Source organism: Sebastes umbrosus, chromosome 8, assembly GCF_015220745.1.
Source record: "Sebastes umbrosus isolate fSebUmb1 chromosome 8, fSebUmb1.pri, whole genome shotgun sequence".
NCBI classification, from domain to species: domain Eukaryota; kingdom Metazoa; phylum Chordata; class Actinopteri; order Perciformes; family Sebastidae; genus Sebastes; species Sebastes umbrosus.
Genome location: NC_051276.1, coordinates 28,382,868 through 28,408,693, shown reverse-complemented (window position 1 = coordinate 28,408,693; position 25,826 = coordinate 28,382,868). Strand labels below are relative to the sequence as shown.

General features: G+C 38.0%; 1 protein-coding gene across 3 annotated transcripts; it reads right to left on the bottom strand.

Annotated features, from left to right (window-relative positions):
* Positions 1 to 1,331: 1,331 nt before the first annotated feature.
* On the bottom strand, positions 1,332 to 13,063 carry si:ch211-236k19.2 (LIM/homeobox protein Lhx6). Of its 3 annotated transcripts, none has more exons than XM_037779078.1 (9): positions 11,990 to 13,063; positions 11,223 to 11,358; positions 9,614 to 9,751; positions 8,678 to 8,799; positions 6,729 to 6,946; positions 5,456 to 5,556; positions 4,963 to 5,058; positions 3,929 to 4,100; positions 1,332 to 2,061 (listed from the first exon to the last, which is right to left on the bottom strand). In XM_037779078.1, exons 2-9 carry the CDS (start codon positions 11,223 to 11,225, stop codon positions 1,979 to 1,981), a joined length of 933 nt encoding a protein of 310 aa, XP_037635006.1. In that variant the 5' UTR covers positions 11,226 to 11,358; positions 11,990 to 13,063; the 3' UTR covers positions 1,332 to 1,978. The 3 variants fall into 3 exon arrangements, with proteins under 3 accessions (XP_037635006.1, XP_037635003.1, XP_037635004.1); XM_037779075.1 differs by having other exon boundaries at positions 6,729 to 6,949; positions 11,990 to 13,060; XM_037779076.1 differs by having other exon boundaries at positions 6,729 to 6,949; positions 11,223 to 13,060.
* Between the last annotated feature and the right edge of the window lie 12,763 nt (positions 13,064 to 25,826).

Sequence of the window (25,826 nt, the reverse complement as noted above, 5' to 3'; positions counted from 1 at the left end):
TAAAATGTGTGTTGTAGTACAAGATAATCTACATTGTTTGTTTAAAGGTACAGTGTGTAGGATTTGGCAGCATCTAGTGGTGTGGTTGCAGATTGCAACCAACCGAGTACCTCCGTCGCTCACTCCTTCCTTTCGAAGACTGTGGTAACGTGAGCCACCGAGTGCAAAACTGTAGTAACGCCGTTCGCCTCGCTCAGAGGCCATCCTTACCATAATAACACTACTTTAGGAGTAATGGAAGTCAGACGCTGGCTGGCGGTACCACGGTTTCGCACACTGTGGCTCACGTTACCGCAGTTTCACAAGTGTCTCGGAAAACTACGGTGGCCTTCAGGTAACGTGAAAGGCACTCTCTAGAGCCAGTGTTTGGTTTGTCCGTTCTGAGCTACTGTAGAAACACGGCGGAGCAACATGGTGGACTCCGTGAAGAGGACCCGCTCCCTATGTAAATATGAAGGACTCATTCTAAGCTAACGAAAACACAACAATTCTTAGTTTCAGGTTATTATACACTAATGAAAACATAGTTATGAATATAATCTTACATCTCTGCTAATAGAGCCCTGAAATGTTACACACTGTTCCTTTTAAAAAGGCATTTTTCATTTCATCTGGACTTTAAAAGAAAACAAATTTAAAGGATCCTTTGTATATGTTATGTGTTTATGTAAAAAATCTATACCGGCCGATACATCATCATCAGATTTTCTTAAACTCTCAAATATCAATATCTCGTCCAGCCTCAAAAATCCAATGCCGGGCTGCCGGTTGCTCTCGGCATTGTGAAACTAGAAGTGCATAGGCGTGGCACACTCATGAATTTACTTTAGTGGTTAAATAAAAGGGCACATTGATCCAGTTTGGAAAATCCAGATCTAATGATATCCTTTAACTCAAAGTATCCCATTCATTCTTCACATCGCAGCTCCTTAAGTGCTGTCAATCAATATAACAACTGTAGATAATCTGTGTTAAAAAGGCCTCATAAAAGCCAACAGGCTGCCCGATCAATGGCCACGCTTTCACAGTCGGATTGATTATATTTCCTGTTAAGTACAGCATGTAAATTGAAGATGATGTGCAGGTTTGTTGCAGGATATTGCTCTTAATAATAGGTTACTGCAGGTACTTGGCCTCTGACAGGCTGATTTTTGTGGCTCTTAGTGTAAAAATAGTTCCCTGAGATAATGTCGAGCTGCATTCACATTTCTGTTTGACATTTTCAGCCACACACACACATACACACACACACACACACGCACACACACACACACACACACACTCTTGCTCTCTCTGCACGAGTAAATCCACCTGATCCTCAAACATTTCCATAACAGCTCTGATACATTTTTATTAAACTGTGGCAGTATTTACAATGTACAATCACTGAATTATTTCATTTCAAGACACATTTAAAAGTGCTTTTTTTTTTTAAAAGTGAAGTTTTGTTCTGAATAAATAAGAGTCTTCCGACAACAATACAACAACAACAAACAGTAAAGCTGCAAATGTGCTCATCACCAATACAAAAAACAAAATGCTGAGGTTTTCCTGTAACACTGCTACAACACTCCCTGTTTTCATATTGCAGCAATAGAATTAAAATACCTTGTATGAGTGGGTAAACAAAAGGAAAACAATCCTGACCTGATGCAATGTTTTGTGTCCCATCATAAAAAGAGGAAAAATAAAATAAAAGTGGTCTTCGTCTCTGCATCAAAACAAAATAAAACAACTCCCACGTTGGCGTGGAGACGGGACGTTTCTCCACAGTCTGCCGTCTTTAAAAGACGAGTTTAACTCAGCGGTCTCACAGCAAAGAAGAATCCAACTGATTGAAAACAGATCGCCGAAGTCCTGCATGCCCGGCGGGGATTAGGCTCCCAAACAGAGCAGATTTACTGACAGTACATCCCAAAGGATTTTTTTCACATCAACATCGGGGTGGTGACGACGCAGAAAAAGGAGACGCAGGAGGTCAGCGGCTGATGGGAAGCTGTGGTAAAGAGATGGACGGGTGGGTCAAGTGGCCCGGGGCGGCGAGGACGGAGAAGGGATGAGCTGCACGAAGAAGACGAGAGAGAGACAACATGAGATTGTGGAGCAACGTGAGCATGTTAATGCAGTTCAAGGAAATGCTGCTGATGAGAGATACAAAGTGTAGCCATAGAGACAGAGACAGTATTTTATACAATATAAAACTAAAACTACAATACAGAGTTTCAAACTTCAGCACTTTATCATATTGTCCTTTGTAAATCCTTTCAAGTCAAGCCATTTTTATTTATATAGCCCCAAAATCACAAATCAAACATTTGCCTCAAAGGGTTATGACACATACGACACCCTCCACCCTTAAACCGTCGATTCAGATAATAAAAAACTCCCCCCCAAAATATCCTTTAATGGAAAAGAAAAGGAAGAAACGTCAGGAAGAGAAACCGAGGAAAATCCTTTGCACGGCCCTGCACATTTACATATTTTCACTCGAGTGCAAACAAAATGTTATTGTATATTTTGCCTTCCAGCTGTGGCAAACTGTAGAATATGTCGTATGTGTATTTTACTTTTTTTGTACTGAAAAGTGCTGATCTACATGTACACCAAACCAAAATGTGGATATTTATTTGCAAACATTTGTATTTTTTTATTCATGAATTTTAATCCTTCATATTTCTTCTAATCCGTATTTATACTCTAATTGTATATTGTTTATTGCACTATAACCTTTTCATCATGAACCTCAAGAATAAGGTCCAATCCCAATGTCCCCCCCTAAGCCTTAAACCCTGAACCTGACGTCACCTGGTAAATGGTTGAGTGTGAGAGGCTGCGAGGGCTTGAAACGGTATAAATAAGCATGGGACAGCACTTTGCGGTGCACGTTACCTTGACGATGCCAATTGTGGGTTTTTATTTTACGTTTTTTAACTGCCTGATTTGAACGTCTTCCAGGCTCTGGCCTAATGAGACGAGACGTAGCCTTCATGTCAAATAAGCAATTTACTCATCAGCATAATTTAGCAAAATTAGAAGAAATGGTTGATTTTTTTATGTACCATTTTAAATCTGTGTAAATGTAATCTGCCAGGCTGAACGCCCATGTGTCGTCCTCTTTGTTTACCTTTTTTTTTTTTCCTCTGGGCCTCCCCCTGGTAACCCCGTGTTCAACGTCACAAAACTATGAATTGTGGGTAATTCCCTCAGGCAAAGTCTCCAGGAATGTGGATTTACGGAAAGTGTTCATAAAGGGCTCAAAATGTCAGCGAGAGAGCCCTCGAGGACTTGGTGATTTGACAGTGGGACGGCCCTAAACCCTCACGGACTTTGCGGGAACGTGCCTCAAAGTCTGAGAGTCTGAGTGTGGACATTAGGCCCGAATCACCCTGCATCTCACTACACATTATTGTCAGCTGGTTGAGGAAGTATCCAGATCCTTTACTTTAGTAAAAAGTAGCAACACTGCACTATGAAATACTTATGTTATTGGATTTTATCACTGATGTGTTAATGTGTAAGTAGTATTTTACTGCTGTAGTTGGTCGACATGGAGCTGATTTGAACTATTCTATATACTGTTGGGTAGTTTAATGTATAATAGTGCATCATATTTTATAAACAGCTCATGTTTTTTAATGTAAAATCTTAATCTGCAAAACAACTAGTAACTACAGCTGTCAGATAAATGTAGTGGAGTTAAAAAAGGACAATATATCTATCTGAAATGTTGTGCAATAGAAGTATAAAGTAGTAGTATACAAGTATCTACAAAGAACAGCTGAATATGAAGTTAAAATGTTGGGAAATAGATGATTAAATATACTGTAATCAAAGCATTTAAAGCAGTGAATGTCATTTTAAAACTTTTCTTCTTCTGTTCAACAATAACACAAACCCAACAAAGTGGCACTGAGACTTTTAAACTCACTGTCCAGGTATCCGTGCAGGGCCAGTAGATGTGGTCGGTCGGGGCTGCTGAACGGTGAATAGTGGATGTCGTCTGGCAGCGACGGAGGCATCCGGGACATCGGAGCGCTCTGACAGAAGCCGAGCTGAGGCGGCTGCTTTTTGTGTCGAGCGCGACAGTTCTGAAACCAAACCTGGTGAAATAATACAGATGATGAGAACATGCAGCCAGTAAGGGTTTGAGTGTTCTTCCTCTCAGCAGACCCCATTTGTTTATTTGATGGTTTGTCTGTGCCAGAGGAGTCATTCCAGTGTGGTGTTGCAGGATTTTGATCAGCAGATTTATGGTGTGGAGTGAAACACCTAAAATTAAACTTGTCTCACTTTGAATCAAATTCAAAGAATGTGGACTTCTGTTTATTAAATTAAATGCTGGCATCTTCATCAGCCTTCAAAAAACCTTTATGTGAGCTGCATATTCTAGAGCTAATGTGTAGCATCGCAACACAGTCTCACGTCAGTTCGTGAAATAGTCGCGAAATTTAATCTATTTGATTCGTGTACATAGATATAAAATTCCCTTTTTTCGTGACACTTGGCGCGACTTTCAACAACATATTTTTTGTGCGTTTTCCTACGAATGTCTAGCTACACATGACACACTTGTTAATTTGTGCTCCAGTCTTTTCAAAATAAAACTACTTAGTTAGGTTTAGGAATATATCGACTTGTTTAGGTTTAAGAAACAAAACTACTTGGTTAGGTTTAGTGGCGTAACTAAAGAACGGAAGTTACGTGACAAATAATTCAACTTTGACTTGCGGTTTCACACGGGACACGAACGCTGGTCTCCTGGGTGAAAGTCCTGTGTTTTTTTTATTTTTCAGAGGCCTGATGATGTAAAGTCCAAAATAAGTACATTATTTTTATTCTTTCTTTCCCCATTAAATATCTCACGACCCCTTAAAAGTCTTTCAACCCCCAAGAGGGACTCACTCGGTCTAATATAACTTTAAAAAATATCGTCATACTGTTTCTAATCTTAGGTTTTATTACCTGTATGACTCGTCTGCTCAGTCCCGTCATTTCTGCCAGTTTCTGTAGAGTCTGAGCGTCGGGGTTGTTGTCCTGAGCGAACTGAGACTGCATCACCTGCGAGGACACACAGTCATGAACACACACACACATACACATATATGCAGACGACAGGCAATACTACGGGTGCGTTCTAAATCGCATACTTTTTCTTTTTACTTTTAGTACATACGGCAACTGCCCTTACAAAGTACATACTGTGGCATGCAGAATGCCTACAGTTGGGACATACTACTTTGTCATGACATTGCACCTTGAGCTTTGACCTTCTTGCTCATATATCCGCTGTGCAGAGGACTGTGGGTCAGAATAGCCAGAAAAGCATGCTGGCTTGCATACTGCAAAATGCGACTGGATATAGTAGGATATTTGAACATACTAAAGCTTTTTCTGGCATACTAAATACTATGGTAGTATGTGTATTGGAACGCACACACTGACTGCAAACACACACCTGCAGTTGCTCAGCAGTGAAGGACGTCCGCGCCCTCTTGGCTGGTTTTGGTTGGCAGTCCTGATCCGAGGGCAACGCTCCCTCCAGAGTCAGTCCTGTGCCTTTAAGAGAAAGCACGATCACAACAACACGTCTGTCACTTCACCCAAAAATTACATTTCAGTCAGTGTATTATGAAATTACACAAAACAACATTTGTCCAAACGACCCATGTAACACAATTAAAATGTTTTCCTCCCAACAACCGCACAGTCCAAAGTATTTATAGCACCAAGTTCTCCTCACTGAGAGCAGAGTCCACTAGAGCCGTTATTATTATCAGTATGAACAATAAGGTTATTATGAATTTTAGGATCATTATGCAACATTACAGACTTATGCTTTTTTAAGCTGTAACATGATGAACTGAGGGTGAAATATTCCTCTCGTCCTCTAGTTTATTTTCTCCTTAACTTGTTTAAAATCCTCAAAACATTCAGTTACAGATGTTGCAGCAGGTCCATCATTTAATCTCATGGGTGAACAACCTCAGTTCAGACCCTCAGATCTGTATCTTGAATTCAAGACGTTAAAGGCAGGGTTGTGATCTTTAGAAACGAGCAAGAGTACACTAGATTTTTAAAAATAATCCAACTAAAAAACAGAGCCCTGTGTTGCCAACTCTTTTGCAATGAAAGTAGCAGCACTAGCTCCAAAAGTCCTCCAAAAACACTGACAGTCCGTCCCTTCAGGCCTTCCTCCAAAGCCACTCCCCCAAATTATCATTATGAACGTAAACAACGCACATACTATTGTTAGTGCTCACAGCTGTCGGGCTGGGCCGAATTAAATGATTAGACGGGCTTATTACAGTCCTGCGACAGCCACAGATACTGGATTTTATTTAGTTTTTGTCAGATCATTTGATTTATTGATTGGAATGTAAAGAGAATTTCAACAAATATAACAAAAATGTTTCTAAAATCTTCACCAACCTTGCCTTTAACAAAGATCAAATATTGGTATTTCATGTTGGAAATAAGTCACAAGGCAATCTAGAAGTTTACATTTGATATAATGACAAAAAAGGTTTTTAGTATTTAAATATTTCCCTCAATAAGAGAGTAATGTGGCTGCAACAAAGAGCTGGATACATGTTGTCATCCAAAGTGGAAAAAAAAGATATATGAGAGGAAACTTTAGAGCTCATGAGTTGCCAGACTATTTTGTTTCATCTGTTTACTCTCTGCTGGTAATCCAAACTGGATCCTACATGTTTGATAACGTCTGTTACCGTTTTCTGCAGCCCTGCGGAGGTTGTCCAGCATGATGTCGTAGTGGCTGCGGCAGAGCACCCTGCCCTCCACCAGGCCGAACTCCTCCCCGGTGGACAGCTGCCTCTTGCAGGAGAAGCAGGCGAAGCAGGCCAGGTGGTACACGCTGCCCCGAGCCCGCCGCACCCAGTCACTGGCGTACACCTGCCGGCCACACTGGGCACACTTAGTGCCAAACCTACTGTGAGGAAGCAGGAAAAGGGCAGGTGAAGGTCGGCTGTAAGTCACAGAGCTCATTAAGATGACCTATTGAGTATCTGCCAACCAAACCCTATTCAATATTTGTTTATTTTCCCCTTCATATTACAGCTATACAGCACACTGAGACTACATACAGTACATTTAGATACAGTAAAACTAATAAAGCAGCAACAGCAGAACATATAACCTCTATTTTAGGGTGGGGGAAGGCTTAATATGGTTCATGCAACTTCTTAAAGAATGAGGTTTCTGCAGCTAGTTTGTGGTAATTTGATTAAAGACAACTTTATTAAGGATTATGCACCATGTGAGCCCAATATAAACTAAACGTATAACTACATTTCCCTCTATAAGACAGGGCCACAAAATCAGCAAGTAATGCAGTTAATAACCAAGCCAATTTGCAATCAATCAAATTACGAAATCTCATTGACATGCAGTGGGGGGTTTAGTGCAGTATAGTCAACTGTGCCCGGTTGGTAATCTGGAGGGTTGTGTTCATTAATCTGTCATTTTACAGTCTGAGGATTGGTTTTAAAAACACGGTTTTGTTCGTGGTTTGCTGTGATATATTATATAAGATATTGTAGACCAAAAGCCCATCATGGCTCATTATGCAGAACATGTTTTCACTGAGAAAGTCACGAAGCCAAATCCAGTTATATTTGAGTTCAACAGTTGATTAGCTGTAAAAACATCCAGAAAAATAAACCAAATTATGTCCAATAATTTATCAGCTGGATAAAATAATAATAATTTCACTAGAAACTCCTTATTTTTCCATCCAGGTGTAAAGGTCAAGTGTTTTATAAATTAGCTCTGAAGATAAAGTCTGAAATATTTTGTGAAAACACTTTTATCAGGATCGAGGTATGAAGCATTGAAATCAAATCCTGCATGTATAGAAACAATTATGGTTTCCAGAAATGCTTAATGATGTTATTTATATGCAAATTTGATCTGTCTGCATGGCTTTTTATTACTATGAAAAACAACAGGAAGGATGCTCTTCAAGTATCAAAATCATTTGTTCATTGGGGGTCGATTACAAGAATTTGGGGATTCAATGGGAGATTTTAAAAAAAGGAAAAGAAAATATAATATATCAGTATTTTGGGAACAGGAATAAAACGCTCTGATTTTTTTTTTTTTTTGTCTGTTTAGAGGATAATATTCGTTATTTTCTTTGTTTTTCAAATATTCAACAAATGCTATTCAAGACATCTGCAGTTAAATTAATTTAACACGAATTAACCATATACAGTATCATATATACACAGGCAATTTATTTTTCATGATAAACTACATCGACACTTCGAAACAAAGCAATCAGGAAAAAAAGAATCGAAATAAATTCAAAGTAAATAAACATTTAAAAAAAAAAAAAAAAGTTTGAATAACCTCAATTTAATTTCATTAATCGACCAATTTAAATTGAATCCAATATTAAAAAGATGTTAATTATTAGTTCAGGCCTATTAGAAAAATAAACATTTATTTTAAAATTATATAATTTTTTTAAATGACTCCATAACTGAATTAAATGGTAATACACATTAAAGTAAATCGTTTCACATTCATTTAGGCTTTTATTTGATGAAATTAACTTCACTGATAATCTAAAAATAAAAACCTGAAATATTGTAATTTTCAGAAAATGTTGGCTTTATAAAAAATAATCAGCTCAGAACCAAACAGAAGTTTCTACCTGAAATAATCCAGTTTGCAGTAGATCTCTTTGTTTTTAACGTAGCAGCTGTTGTGTTGGCGCAGAGACGCTCTGCAGACGGAACACTCCAAACAGCCCAAGTGCCAATTCAGGTTGTTGACCTGCAGGAGAGGACAAATAAAACACAATCACACTTAATGTACAGACTAATGATGCACATCTGAGTGAGTGTGTGATCGATAAACTGAGACTCATATCTCTTATTTTTAAATTAAAACTAATTTTATGTGCAGCTCTGTTAGTTTAGAGATTATTTCTAAAAACAAAAGGAAGAAAGAAGCCTGAGGAGAAAATTATCATTATAATGCTTTAGTAAAATGATCACCACATTTGCCTATTTTGCACCTATTTTGTGCGTATTTTGTTCAGATCAATCTACAATAGAATAGAATAGAAAGCTTTATTGTCATTGTATTAAATACAACGAGATTCACAGTTGCAACTTCTGATCAGTGTTTTAAAACAAATACTTGACGAGACTAAACGAGGCAGGTAAAACATATAACAGGTAAAACACACACACAGTTATAAAGCGAATAAAACAGGTAAAGTAGATGTAATAAATAAATAAATATAAACAGAAGTGTTACACTAGAAGTATAAAATATAAAAATAGATGTAATGTAAACAGAGGTAATGTGCACTTGTAAAATAGGTAGAGTAGATGTAATAAAAGGAAGAAAGAAGCCTTAGGAGAAAAATAGCATTGTACTGCTTGAGTACAATGATCACCACATTTGCCTATTGTGCGCCTATTTTTGTGCGTATTTTGTTCAGATCAATCTAAAAATAAAGACAAAAATAAAGAATAAAAGAAAAGCTAATAAACCAAATTAAGAGACTTAAATGTTTAATGTTTTATTTCTTTCAGAGAGTGTAAATATGTAAATATGTATCCTCTCATTCATGTCTGACCTTCAGCAGGTACCGGTCGTGGATGTCCATGCCGCAGCTCGCGCACTGGTTCTGGTTCTTGGCCGCCGGAGGAGAGCAGAGGCAGGCGGCCTCCGGAGGACTGGACTCACCGGTCTCCTTCTTCACCTCCGACTTAGACTGAGTCAAAGAAATATATATAAAAATAAATAATATAATATATAATATAAGATTTATAAGATAAAGTATATTTCATCGTCTCTTGCTGATTTATTATTATTATCATTATTATTATTATTACACTCCAAAATATTATCCGTGAGATATTTCAGACCAAACATGAAGATCCAGTGAAAAAAAAACACTAATATCTAACAAAAATAATTGTATTTTACTTCCATACAAGCTTTATTTTTTATCCTGTGCGTATTATCTCTAGTAACTTCCACGCACTTGCTATGAAAATTCAACTTTTTGGGTTTAATTTACATTTTATAACGTTATTATACTGTCGCTGAAATTTACAGCTTTGTACTGTTAATGAAAAATACTGTTTGAACTGGTTTTTTTATGAATTTCACAGTATTTTACAGTTAATTTACTGTTTATAGATACATTATATAGCTGTTTTTCACCTTTCTTTTACATTATCTTACTGATTTGTTTTAATGCACTATTTAGGTTGTATTTTTTTACATACATTTTAATAAGCATTATGTTTTGCCTATATATTAATAGACTTAGCAGGTTACAGACATAGGAATAGTCACACTAAATACAATTAAAGGCACTTGTTAGGAAAAAGGCTATAATAGACTTGTTGACACTTTTCCCAAAAATGTATGTCTATAGCTGGCTACAAGCACAGAATGCAAACCAGAACAACATGTGAGTGAAGAACAATAAAGCTAATTCACTGATTTTACAATCATGTACAATGTACAAGCCTCACATGTGCAGATCAGGTCCCAGAATTAAACAAATACTGCATGAAACTGTTACTGATGATGCTTTAGAAAGTTGATCAGCAGTAAAGTGCTGTTTTTTAAGAATGCATTATAGTTCAGTTAAAAAATCAGCCTATGAGCATAATTTAACAGGTTTTCTTTGGTATTAACAGTAAAGCACTGTTTTTAGCAATAACAGGTTAATGCTGTTGAAATCCTGCTGTGAATTAACAGCAATTGTTTACAGTGTAATAAAAAACATTTTATTTTACTTCCATACCAGCTTTATTTTTATCCTGTTTGTATTCTTTATATTTATAGGCTACATTTTACTATTAACTTCCACGCATGTGCTATGATAATTCAACTTTTTGCGTTTAATTTACATTTAATAACACAAAAAAATGTGTCTCATCTTAAAAATGTTGCATTCTTTAAACTCTAATCTGCAAATTTAAAGTGGATAAACTCAGTTTTAGTGGCTTTTGCTCTCCACGACATCCCTCTTCATACATGCATACAGCCTTTTGGAGCCAGACTAAAGCTGAACCTGAGCCAAATCCAGAGTCCTGCAGAGGTTAACCTCACATGCACACAGTTCAGGAAGAAGAAGAGGAATCAAAAATAACCTTTCACAGATTGAAACACAAAGAAATCAAAAGGTTGCACAAAAGCAAACTGATCCAGATGTTTTTATGACTCACCATTTTGTCGTGTCTTGAAGTTGCCTATTTGGAGAGAAGATGGAGCTTTCTCTGCACATTACGCATCTCTGCACCAACAACCCACACTATATCCGGTCCAAAACAACGAATAACAAGTTTCTCCTGCATTTAAACCCTGGCAACAAAAGACAATTTTGATGCAATTAGAAAAAGGAAAAAAAAAAACACCTATATATGATCGATCATTCCTCTTGTGCTGTTTTCTCCCCATGCAATCAAACCGCAGTGAAAAGAAAAGGATGGCACTATATATCTGCAATTAGCGCTGGATTGAAATGCTGCTGCTTGATAAGTGGCAACCAGAGTGTCAATTTCATGTGGCAATCAAGAAAAAAGGCAAACCGAGCCACCAAAGCTAAGAGAGAGGGAGAGAGAGGAAAAAAAAGAGGCGCATCCTAATTTTCAATAGCTGTATAATCGAAAATCGAAAAAATCTCCAAAGTGAAGAGGCTCAATTGGAGATCGGTCTATTCATAACAGACAATGTGCAGAAACTGCAGCTGATCTCGAGGCATAAAAGGAGCTTGATTGTCTCGTTTCTCGTGATGGACCCATTTAAGTACTTGAGGCTCCCTCTGGGTGATTACAGCTGCATTCATGAAAGTGCCAAAAAATGTGCGTTTGGGGTGGCAATGTCCTTCATTTTCGTCGAAATTAACAGGAATGCAAGATTATGTTAATTACCAGCTAGGGGTATAAATATTGGAGGCCTATATGGGGAAGCAGAAAAAACATAAACTTCATACATGGAAAACCTCCCAGAAGCAGAGAAAACATGGTCCAGGAAAAGTTTCTGCACAACATCACAGCAGGAAAAATATCCAAATAATTCCATCAGACATTGTTTCTTTAAAGTCTTTCTTTCTCTTGTCTTCAACAACACACAAAAAAAAATAATCCAACTTCATTAACTTCAGAAAAATCCCCCAGTTGCACCAGTGTGCTCCTCAGACTCCCAGTGCTGCTGCTGTATGTGGTTCCTTCTCTCAGCCTCGACTCTAAAGTTTACACCCACAGTCAGACAGGATGTGATGCTGCCCATTGGACCAGCACATTGGACCAGTTTACCCTCCTTTCTGTGGGCTCATGAGAATATTTAGGGCATGAATTCATAAAAAAAAAGATAAAGGTGAAAATCTGTCTGGAAACACCCTCTAATTATCTTCTTTTTTTTTTTTTTGCAGATTGGAGGCCAGAGTTAATTGATTGAAATCACTTCACTGTCTCATCAGCTGATTGCAGAGTGATGGAGGGTAAGAGAGGTGTTAAAGATGATAATGATGCCAGCTATATACTGCTCAATTTTTTTTTTAAAGGATGCAGTCTTATCCTCTTTTCCTTGTCTTTTCTGTTTGGTGTGGATGATTTTGAATTCAGATCAATTAACTTAAAAGAAAAAAGCCCCCAGTTGCACCAGTGTGCTCCTCAGACTCCCAGTGCTGCTGCTGCTGTTGTGTTTGGTTCCTTCTCTCAGCCACAGTCAGACAGGATGTGATGCTGCCCATTGGACCAGCACATTGGACCAGTTTACCCTCCTTTCTTTGGGCTCATGAGAATATTTAGGGCATGAATTCATAAAAAAAAAAAAATAAAAAAAAAGATAAAGGTGAAAATCTGTCTGGAAACACCCTCTAATTATCTTCTTTTTTTTTTTTTTTTTTTTTTCTGTTGCAGATTGGAGGCCAGAGTTAATTGATTGAAATCACTTCACTGTCTCACCGCTGATTGCAGAGTGATGGAGGGTAAGAGAGGTGTTAAAGATGATAATGATGCCAGCTTCATAGTGCTAATTATCTTTTTTTTATTTTTTTTAAAGGATGCAGTCTTATCCTCTTTTCTTTGTCTTTTCTGTTCGGTAGGGATGATTATAAATTCAGATCAATTAAGGGAAAAGTCTGTCTTAAAACAGCAATCACATGCACTCTGAGAGGGTTATTAGTGGCTCTAGTACAGTCTGATGTGCTGACCACTGAGCAGCTCCACTGGAGGTGGTTCACATCCAAAATACAATAAATGAGTCATTCATTTACACAGATAAAGAGATTTTTGGCTCATGTATTGACAGTAACAAAGTCATATATTTTTATCTCCTCCAGAAATGTTTTAAGATATTTAAATATTATTTTATTATGATTATTATTTAATTATTTTTTAATTTATATATTTAAAAATACTCTGCATGGAGTAAAAATGTGTGTCTAATATAGTATTTCCACAAAAAAGTTTGATTGGCTTGTCAAGAACTCTTAGAATGATTCTACTGCATTACCAGGATCTATGAATATGCAAATATTCTTCACAGAAGACGTCTCCTACTTTTGTGTCATTGTAGTTATTTATTTCCTGAAGTTTTGTGTTTACGCCAAAATGGCAATAAAGCATTTAATTTTGAATGTTGAAGGGATTTTAGCGATTGAAGGGGTTAAAAAAAGGATGCATAATGGATGAAATAACTTGAAATTTAATCTTAAGTTTCATTTCAACACCCCTTTAATAACTTATCCATACTGCACATACACAAAGAGAGACAGCATTGTTTATTGTGTGATTGCTATATTGAAGATGAAGTCCCTTTTATGTTTTATTGGTCATTATATGGTGATTAAGGGCCGTATATTAGTAAAAATCATTCTTCTTCAGGTTGGGCTCTTCTGGTTGTGACAGATTTGTTTTATAGAGCCTGAAAGAGGATACATTATGTTCTTAACTAACAAATGTTTCACCACTGAAATTGTATTTTTGGTGTCCATTTAACCAAATAACTAACTCACATATACAAGATAATTATCAGACAAGCTGTGAATTCTTTGTGTGTTAAAGTGAACTGAAAGAGAACAAGGCAATCTGTCTTCTTGATAAGTTGACGTTTTAGAGATTTCACTCTTGTCTTTTGTGTTGAAGGTCTAATACACTGAAGCCACAAGCTTTACGTTTATGTCATGATAATCAGTAAACTCCCCATCTACAGAGAGAGAATAAAAAGACTTAAAGTAAAGGTTTCCATGAAATCAATGACACTTTAATTCTTATTGATCACTCAAAAAGCATCACATTGTCTCAGACTGGTTGTATTGTCAGTGTAACGCAGCTCTGTGCATTAACTGTAATTACCAGATGGAGCAGGTCAACTGGAAGTGGGCTGGTCAAGATGAAGGAGGACTTAAAGTGTTATTTCACCTCCATTATCATCACTCTTTAGTGATGATGTGCAAGAGTGAAGGTTTTTGACCAGTTTGGTGAGTTTTTTGGACTAGTGTTGACTTCCATTAACACCTACAAGGTGGAGATTTTTGAGGTATGAACATGATTGAGGTAGATGTAAATTAAGAAAGAAGCTGTTTTGGACCAAAAAAGACAAGTAGCAAATACATTTTCACCTTCTGAAGCATTTTACCTGAAATTGTATTGTTGTTAAACCGCAAAAAAGTGCAATATTTAGTAGCATAAAATGGAAATATAGTACTTAAGTACAGTTTAAATGTACTTGGTTACATTCGTTGTGATCAAAAGCTCCAGAACAAGCAAGTAAGGTGGACTTTGAGTGGAGATAATGAAAGTCAACTTATTCATTTAATAAATAAAACATTGATGAGATGCTGCATGGAAACTGAACATCACCTTTTGTAAAGGTTATCTATAACAACTGTGCATCATGTGACAGGCGTTTTAACTGTTTCCTGTACCTCACCCTTACAGAGTTTCCTCCTTGAAGATCTGGCAACGTGAAATGCACAACGACCTCCTGACAATGGTAATATGTGATGATGGGTCACCTGTTGCATCCTGTATCCTACAGCTCTGTGGATGTGTGGATATCACATGTACTGTACGTGTGTATGTGTGTGTGTGTGTGTGTGTGTGTGTGTGTGTGACTGCTCTGCCCTGCAGCCCCTGCCCTTTCCACACAAACAATAAGCGACCAGCACAATAAAAACAAACTGTGCCGCATGCTAAAGCTATTAGACTCATCCAATGAGCCCCAGTGGACAGCTTGATGGCTGGTATGTCAACAAAGTATGACGTGTGTCGTCGTCCGCTCGCTGTGGCGGTGCAGAGGGGTTCAGATGAGGGCAAAATCTTTATTTACTGAACGTTGGGAAACAACCAGCATTAAAGGTGGGGCCCTTTTGGTCATAACTGAATAACAATGCTTGTGTAACACACTGGCCTTCACTCAGAGCTAAAAGCCTAAAATCATACAATTCTTGGAGGTAATACAGTGTAATATAAGCTACTGCTGTAAGTAATTTTCAGTGCGTTGACTTGGAATATCCTGTGAAGTTGAGCAGCCAAAAGACGTCATCTGACAGCTAAATAATCTGAGGATTTCTTTTTTGCCAGAAGCAACAATCTCCTCCTCTTGTCACTGGGGTTTGACTCCTATTTCTGAAGCAGTTTCAACAGTTTAAAGTTATTACTTCTCATGGGCAGTAGCCAATAATCTGTGCAAGATTGACATCTTAATAAATATACAGAAATTAATCAATAAAAAAACAGGTAACCTCACTGTTGCACTTATTGTATTAGTCTTTGAGCATCAGGTTGCAGAGATGGGGACTTAAATCACACATAAAGTGACTTGAGACTTGACTTGGACTTGCAAAAAATTACTTGTGAGCATCTCTTGGTTTGAGAGGCTACGAGAGGACATGCCCAGTAGATCATAAACTGCCATTAGTTGGAGACGCTGTGTAATTATACAATACAGTTGTACTCTTAACTGTTAAAATAGGTAAAATAGGCTACGGATATTATTGCATGCCTAATTACCCTGAGTAACGTTAGTCTATATCCATTTTTATACAGTTATTTACTCTAGAGGAAAGCTTTCATGGTGTTTTTTTTCATATTGCATTACAATAGCCTGTTTGAAGTGATCATGTACCAAACAACTAATCAATGCTAGTGGATAAAGGAGTGATGATTCAGTACATGCTTTGAATTCCTTAGATATAGCTATTGTTCTAAGCAGACCGGATAGCATGCAGCAGATGACAGAACGCTCGTTACAACCAGAAGAGACTTCATACTTGACTTGGACTTGCAAAAAATGAGTTGTGAGCATGTCTGTCAGGTTGTGCACAAAGACTCTATTACTCAAAATATGCTCTCAATTGGGTTTGTTGATAAATCATCACTACTATGCTGCAGCATTTTCAGTACAACAGCCAAGAGCTGCTGTGGTGGCAATTACCCCTTTGTCTTGAAATCCCACAATAATTAAGCTTTTATGTTGAAATATCTGACTCTGTTTTCTCATGAGTAAAGGCCCTGACAAACTGATGACCGTGAGATTAGCAGAGTTTTTTAGTGTTAAACTCTTAATAAACAATACATAGTAATGTTTTTTAACCCGGAACTTTAACATTGCTTGATGCTTATTGAGATGTGTACGATTTGGAACTAAGTTTTCAGGGATTTTAAGACTTTGTTGATGACTTTGTTATCGTGATATGATTCATGATTCTTCTCAAGACCATTCATTATGTCTGTACAGTAACTGACTATTAGTCCAATTTATGCTTTTTTATCCTCCATATATTTTATGCAGTAAAATTGGATGCATTACAGTAAATCAAACATAATTTTTCTTTCTGTCAATAATGCAATGTCCAAAATGGTGAGCAGTCACAGCTACACACAAAAACAAATGAAACAATAACTTCATCAAAGACGTGAACATTGAATGATCCACTGGTCTCATACATGCACAGTATGTCTAAATACTCACATAATCTCTTATATGTCAATGCATGCATACACATAAACACATGCATATACACACAGTCTGTCTTATTCTGTTGCTTTTATCCATTTGTTTAGTTGTTTAACCCCATTTTAAAAGCCTAAACAGGCTTCAAATTAGCTTCAGCTTGATGCTCTATATTACATCCATATCTGTATTGTCCTTGTGTATAGATAAAAAAAATACATACATTATAAGAGTTTAAACATGAACAACAATGTCTTTTCTTCAGGTTGATTCCCTGTCATTAATAATTTTCTCCAACCAATTCTTTTGGACGAGGTGCAGACAAAATACAATGCGCATGATTCATAGCTCTTTCTTTCAGTGGTTGCATGTTACGCAAAGCTGGCACAAAACCACATAACAGGGAAGGCTGGTCTCATGCACAGGGATGACTGATGCCCTGCTTTGCATGTTGGCTGAAAGAAAATGTTTAGAGAAGGGTGGAGCGAGCCCCAAACGCAACACCAAGGGCTTATCTTGTTTCTGTAGAACTTCTGCCACTGAAGTCCGTGTGAATATTGTTAGATGTTGGAGATAAGAGTCGGATCTGAGGCCAGTCTGTGTGAGAACACGGCTTGAAAATATTCATTGCTGCAACTGTGGTTTACCTCATTTGTAAACCTGAATTCCCAACTGATTCCCTACCAGGAGTAGCCAGGCGGTCATGGAAATCCCAACTAAAATTCTATATTACCAAATTTACGAATAGCTGCTCATCAACATGAGTCAGCTGTAACACATGAACCCTCCGTTTCCCCCTCAGGTTAACAATGTTAGCTCTGTCAGCACCATAGACTGTATATACAGTATAGATGGACGACGCGTCTCCACTTCCTCCCACTGTACAAAAGTGAAGCCAAAATATCCCGGATACGGGAGCTGCCATCTAGAGATTTTGACGTCATTTGGAGCCAGAGTTTGCACAGTAGTGATCAGGGGCTGGAGCTGCAGGAATCGAGGTCCCGCCCACACACCCGCGTGAGCCAATCATGAGCTGAGTATGGCTGCAGCTTGGTAGCGCGAGCCACCTAGCTGCTACATTAGCACCACTGTAGCTGTTTGGCTAGAAAGACACAACAATTAAACATAAATGTTTCTAGAAATACATGATGATCAAATTAAAACATGTTCTATTAGTGGCAGTTATGGAGAGTTAAAGTTACATCTCCTCTCTCGTACAATTCCTGAGCCTCCGGCTGCGACTGCTTTACTCAGAGCAGCTGTCAATCATGACATCATGTCTCACCCCCTATTTATAACATCAAATAACTAATTAAAACCAAACTTATCAGAAAAATGAACACTTGAACATACATCAGCATGTTAAGAACTACCTAAAATGACGGAAACAAAAATGTATTTTACATGTACTTTGTCTTTTTAGTTTGGCACATGTCCCATCTGCTAACATGGTGGAGGCGGGATTTATGACCTATACTGCAGCCAGCCACCAGGGGGCGATAAAGATGTTTTGGCTTCACTTTTAGAGGCTATCATGTCGTCCATCTTTATATACAGTATATGGTTAACACTGTTGCTGTTGTTTGCACTGTTCAGCCGTCGCCATGTTGAGAGCCGTGTGGAGGCGATCCCTCAATCATAGATATGCTCTGAATTTTAAATTTAGCAACATTAAAGTGATAAATGTTGAAACAAAAGTGGTAGTAGTCGTACGCATGCAAACATGACAGAGGCAACATACAATTACAATTTAGTTTTATGAAAAAAATATTGTGAAAACACTTTTGCATAATAAATAGTGTTAAATAGCATCTGGTTTATAATCTATTATAAGAACACATTTGTAAGATGATGGATGGTACAGATGAATGGGGTATTTGAGCTCATCTGACAGGGCTGTAGGGGTATGTCAGACAAAAAAAAGGTTGGGAAACACTGCGGAAAGGCACTTTGGATAGATGTGTCCACCAAATGTTTATGTTAAACCTTCTTTGTGATGTGTGCATGAAAAATAAAGATTTTTCAGAGGGAGTAACTGCTGAGCATGTGAAGATGCACATGAATAATACAAGAACACTGAGACAGCCAGTGGATGTTTGCCTATGGGAGCTTGTTGCAGAATCAGTTTGACGTTTGAAGACTCCCCATCCAGCAGCGTCCAACATTCAACAGGCTGCATCTACTCTGAGATCAAACCCATCTAGATTACAGTCCTGCAGCCAAGCTTTCAACAAACAAAGGAAATGGCACATTACACCATCCCACTCCTCTAAGAAGTTGCATTGGAGAGAAAAAAAACCCCACTCTCCAGTTATTTAACAAATACAAGTTTATTTGAAGTACAGACAAGGAAAAATGAAGGGCTTTTTTCAGGGCTTGCACTCCATATGACAGCAATTTGGGGGTATTGTGTATTTTGGCCCGAGCGTGTGGTCTATGATAGATGACAGGAGAGAAAATCACGAGCCGCTGGCTTGAGCACAGACACGCAAATTGCTTTCAGCTGATTGCCGTATTCTGCTTGATATTTATCAAGTGGATTACAGTATGCCTCTTTATTTACAGCCAGGAAGCAGCTGATCAATTCCACTAACGGAGGGGAAGAAAGAGAGCTGATGTTTTTCCTCTGCTGGGTGAAAGTACAAACCCCTCAAGTGGCCAGTGAGCACTGTGAAATTAAGTGTATCTTCTATATTGCATCTTGTTTTACCACACCAAAAAGACACAACATCCAGAAATACAGATGTCTCACGATAATCCCCAAAACCCACACTGATATTGGTTTGTGCTGAAACTGAATTTGCAAATAAAGTAAGGTGTTAAAACAAGTTATTTCCTAATAAAGTTGGATGAAAATAATTCAGTAAGGCAATTAAACTGAAAGTAATTTCAGGATTCAAGATGTTTATTGTCACACCGGTTAAACAAGTACAATCGTGTGAAATGCTTTTTGCTGGGAAGCTCCATTAAAAATAATACGTTATATTACAATTATAAAATGAAATACTTTGTACAAGGCATATTAATAACATATACAGGCATATTAAGAACATTTACATTAAGAACATATACAGTATAAGATATATTTTTGTGAGAGAAGGTGTCGTATGAATTATCTAATGAAAAGTGATTGCCTGGGGGAAAAAACTGAGAGACTAAGATAATTTTGTCATAAACAAGATAGGATGTAAATAGTTGAATAAGTGGTTAAAATAAACAGTTCTAAACAATATTGAAGGCAAACAGTGGTAAAGGAAATAATAAAAACACAGATTGATTTAGTTTCAGCTATTACGTTTGATTGGTTACTGTAGGTATCAGTTAGTGCCATCTGTGGTGATTTCCTGCTACAATGTAGCACATATGAAGAAATTAGGAAAAAAATTCTTTACAAAAATTAAATGTAAACTCCAAGATTTTGATTCCCTCTCTACCAAAATAAAACAAAATATACTTGGAGAAAATAGTGTCGTCGCCATAGAAGCTGCAGGATATGTCAGTGCATGTCACAGCCTAAGAGACAACAACAACAACAACAACAACACATAATAGATGTAACTCACACTCTGCCTTTTGTTTACTCCTCTACTTCATGTTTCTTTTTTTTCTTTTTTTTTTACATTTATCCTTTGATATTGCAATATATTGTTATTAATTGTTTTTTATTTGTTTGTTTGTTTTATTGACACAACAAACATTAATTACTTCTTTATTGTTTTCTTCCATTTACATGCATGTTCTTTTTAAATATCTATATATTGTAATTTGCTTAATGAATTGTATATATATATATATATGTTTTTATTTTTATTTTGTTCTTTTTTTTCTTTTTATTTATTATTGAATTGACGCTTTGGCAATATTGTTCACCTGACAGTCATGCCAATAAAGCAAATTGTATTGAATTGAAATTGATTGATTGGTCACTGCAGGTGTCAGTCAGTGTCACCTGCGCTGATTGGTCGTAGGACAGGAAGTGGGCGGGACAAAGAAAATACACAGGAGAGACTCAACACCAGGTAAGAAAGAACTATAGACATGCAGAGCGAAGGAAAAAGGTCAAGTTCATAAATGGAGGAAAGTTCTAGCAGCAGGTTATGACTCAAACACTCACTTTTCTGTATTTAATCTCGGTTAATTAGCCTGAATATTAGTTGGTGTGCGTTCTGACTACCAGTGTGTTCCAATCCACGTACTTACATACTTACACCTACTATTTTGAGTGCATAAGTGTGTTCAGACTGTGAAGTATGGCAAAATGCAGTGCACTCGAAGTACCGGGGATGTTGTACTCAAAACGGTCAAATCATTGAGTGTGGAACGCTGGACACTTTTCACACTCAATTGTCGCCATCTTGGCTACGTAGTGGAAAGGGTGGGACCACGATAACTATTTAAACGTGAAAATGGTGGCAGATGATGAAGGAGCTTTTTGCGGTGCTGAACAACGTGCCTTATAGACGTCTATGGGCTACGTAGATAACAGAATAAAACAATACGTAAACATACCGGTGCATTTTCAGCCAACAGGAGGACACATCGTAGGCGTAGGCGACGACGTTGGAAACATAATTTCTACTTTGCTTTCATTTTCTGTGTAGCCTATTCTTGATCAACAAAGCAGACAGATATTTTGGCGGTAGTGGACGGGTAAAACCTCGAAGAAGAAGAAGATATTTTGGCGGGTAGCGAGCCGCGGTCAAATGTTGCGATCGTCATTTCCAGTAAGTGCGTCTTAGAGTATTTGATTTGAGACGACCCTACCCCGTTGAAATTTACGCACTACTCAGGTAAGTACAGAATGCACACAGTGCACTACATTGAAGTGTACTTCCGGAAGTACGTGGATTGGAACACACTGCACAATTTCACCTCCACTGCTGCCTGGCTTCGGACCACGAACTGTTTCTTCAAGACTGACACCAAACTGTGAGTTGGACTTTTATGTGTTTTTGCTAGTGGACAATCGCCAATGCTGAAGTGCCTTAAACTTGCATTCTTTCTAATAGCCAGCAGGGGGCGACTCCTCTGGTTGTAAAAAGAAGTCTGATTGTATAGAAGTCTATGAGAAAATGAGCCTACTTCTCACTTGATTTATTACCGAGGTAAACATTTTAAACATGAGTTTATGGTCTCAATCGCTAGTTTCAAGTCTTCTTCAATACAGCATGATGTTCATTTAGTAAATTATAATCCCATTTAAAACATTAAAGCAGGGTATGCTTTAGGGCGTGGCTACCTTGTGATTGACAGGTTGCTGGTCTCCAAATACATGACTTTTGTCATGAAAACATGCGAGTTGAGTGACAGGGGCGTAGTCATGCTTGTTGATGTTTTTGTTTGCACATGTGTTCACATAATAGCCTGTTTCCACACATCTGTACTATTTCCCCTATGTAGATAAGTCACTGTGTTATGTGTTAGATTAGACATCTTTATTGTCCACTCGTGGAAACTTATCTTTGGCTTCACAGACATGCATACACTTAAAAGCTTCCTTTGCCATCGGTTTAAAAAACATGACATAAACAAAATAAAAAAAATAAAAAGTAAGTAATAGCCTATAAGTGGGCCAAACAGTTGGGATGAAAGTGCATTTTTTTGGTCACTTGGTGACACTGGAAACAACCTTGTAAGTTGATTGGCAAACTTGTAAGCAAATAGCTTATTTACACATCAAGTCACCACAGAGCAACATTATCATTCATTTGGAGTCGTGTCTCTGGTCACCTGATGAATATAAGTCAAATATTCACTCTCTTTCATTGGTTTACCAAATCCTGAGGGAAATATTTGGCTTTTTAATCATTTAAATGCTTCACTATGTTCACCCGCTAGTCTCTGTGTCTCTCTGCTGTTTGTTTTTTTAATTCGTTTCTACTTGCCATCTTGGTCTCGAGCTCATGTTTCTATTTCTGAAAGCTTTAAAGGGGCAGTCCACTGATTTTACACATGGAGTTCAGTTTACTCGTCATGACGTGAGGAGGGCTACTCACTACTCAGCCTCTGAAAACAGTTGTATAATGTCTTCTATTAGAGCAAGATGGTGCCGTGTTAGGTGGCAGCCTGTTGTAGCAGCTCTTGTTGTGCGTTTTCGTCTATTTGTCACTTTATTTTCTTGTTTGTGTGTGTTTTTGTTTCAGTGACTGAGCGGCAATGGCTCAAGTTTTGTTTTGCAACTTTTCTCGTGGTTCTTCTGTTACTTTCTACAGTCTTTGTAATGGAGAGTCACGCAGAGCGGACTGAGAGCATTGTTTACTCACACAACCAGCTGATTGCATTGTGTAAACCGGTGCTACTGCCCGGAGCGAGAACAGAAATCTCAGTTTTGACTTCAATTCAAACAGAAAAGCCTGTCTTGGGGGTGTGGAGTTCAGGGCTTAAAGTCTTTGATTTTGTCAATCTTGTAAATGAAAAAAGTTGTACTATCCATAGTAAGATGCTGAACCTCTCCCAGCTTCAGGATCTCTGATCTGTTGCTGAATCTGACCTTTAACTTCCTTTAATAAAGCAAATTTGACCCCTCAACCTCCTAGACGAGAATCTCTTTGAGCAGCACATTATTTGTTTGTAGGAGATGGCAAGCACATGTATCTGTGTGAGGGGAGTTGAGAGAGAAGTTTATTTTTTTCATTGGCAATTAGTTGTGAAACTAAATAAGCAATGACAGAAGGAGATGTAGAAAGTTAGTATGTAATTATAATATTGTTCAATCAGGTTCCTGTAGGCACAATAATTCCACAGCAACAATATGACAATTATAGACACAAGGTTCAATTTCATGAACACATTGTGTGATTTCATTTAGCCCCGGTCTTGCCTCTGATCAGGATCCAGCACTTTACCTCAGCTCTAGATACGTTTGAGGACTCGGGTCCATGTCAAAGATCAGCTACTTACCCAATCAGGTAACCAGCTCCAGAAGGAAAATTACCTCCTTCCGACCACTTGCACTCACCTGCAGTGACCCGGAGCAATCAGAGGTGAACGGGGCTCCTAATCACGGAAAACCCTTTAGGTCAGTACACACACCACACACGGCACCACCCAACCTCCTCACAGGCCAACTCTGAGTTCAAGTGTTTAAACTGTCACTTCAAATAGGCTCAAACGTGGAGATTACTTGTGCAGGACGCACCGCGTGTTTAGTTTGATGCCGACTGCAATATCCTGCCGCCCTGTTGATCCTAGCAGCTCCGGGTGTAGAGCGGCGGAGTCGAGCTGTGTCAAGTAGAGGTGGCTGGTGCCGGGCACGCTCGCGCTCTTGATCGGCCAGGAGGAAGTGTGGAAGGTGGGACAGGAAACACAGGGGTGTTTTAGCAAAGAGTGCTGGAAAGGATCTATAACCTGGAGTACAACCAGGACTCTCTCACTGTTTGTTTTGATAAGAGTAACCCTGGTCATTCAGCAGGAGTGTGTGTGATAAAGCAGAGAGCGAACATGGTGGCATAAGACGTATGGTAGTTTCTGATCAAATGACACGTGGATGGATACTCAGCTACGACTGTTTGTGTGTCATGCACTCTTAACTTTTGCGGGCCGGACCCTACGCGCTTGAAACCGTGAACACTTAAGATGTGGTGTGTGTGTAGAGTGACTACATTACAGTGAGGGGACTCTGTGTTTTTCTATGGTTAACTGTGCCAGCTCTCTGACAGCTGATGGAAAGAGTCCAAGTCCCGCTCCTCCCACAGAGCTCAGATCAGATTTGTAGCATGTAGCCTAGTATAAAGGTCTGTGAACACCTGAACCAGGCTCACAGTACAATATGTGGATCCAGTGACTTGTACTTTACTCGATTATTTCCATTTTATTACTTTATACTTCTACTCCACTACATTTTGGAGGCAAATATTGAACTTTTTACAGCTTTAAATTATTATGGGCCTTAAGGTCTGCCACCAGTCATGTAAAATGCATTTATCAGCTGTTTTTGATTCATTACATTTGGTGTCCCCTTTGTTTAGATAAGATATCGACCAGGCCTGTATTTATTTATTCATTCTCTATAAATTCACTTTAAACTGTTATGTTCATTTTGCACTAAAGTATTTTTTATTGAATTACCAGAAAACATGCTTTATCGTGATATATATCGTTATCGAGATATGAAAAATAACCCATATTTTGATAGAAGATTTTGGCCATATCGCCCAGCCCTAAATCAGATTATTAATACATAATGTAATCAACTAATTATGATGTATTTGTATGGATTAAGCCACCCAGCAGTACATAAAGTAGGTAAAAGTAGCTCCACCTCTACCAGTTTGCCATTAATTTATCAGTAATTATAATCCAATAATATAATATACATTACTCTGAAATGGGCCATTCTGCGTAATGAGTACTTTTACTTTTGGTATACTTAAAGTATATTTTAATGCTAATACTTTTGTACTTTTACTTAAGTAAAGTTTTGAATGCAGGACTTTAACTTGTAACAGAGTATTTCTACACTGTGGTATTTCTACTTTTACTTAAGCAAAAGGTCTGAGTACTTCTTCCACCACTGACTCTTAACTGTTAAGGAGGTATTTTAAGAAGGAGATATTTTTTTTACCACATGTGCTGTTAGTAAGCCATCCTGATGATAAGCTGCTGCACGCAGATAAGAGAAGTTTTTTATGCCAGACAGCAAAACAGTGATCTAAATGTGCATGCTCCATACAGCTTAGGGGGACTGTAGAGTCAGAAGATAATTGTCTGTGGGTTTGTCACTATGAGAGACACCTTTCACATTACATATTATGGCTGGGGTGATGTGTCGATGTCATCAACGTCGTTGTTTACAAAAATACGTCAATTTGCATAACATGCGTCACAAGGCTGCGCCCGAAAGCATGCACTCCCCCAGAGAACAAGCTGCA

Coding starts and splice junctions, on each gene's coding strand:
- si:ch211-236k19.2 (XM_037779076.1), bottom strand. Junction 4,101..4,962: donor TGAGCAGACGAGTCATACAG/GTAATAAAACCT, acceptor TTATTTCACCAG/GTTTGGTTTCAGAACTGTCG. Junction 2,062..3,928: donor CCTGCACGGATACCTGGACA/GTGAGTTTAAAA, acceptor TTCTTCGTGCAG/CTCATCCCTTCTCCGTCCTC.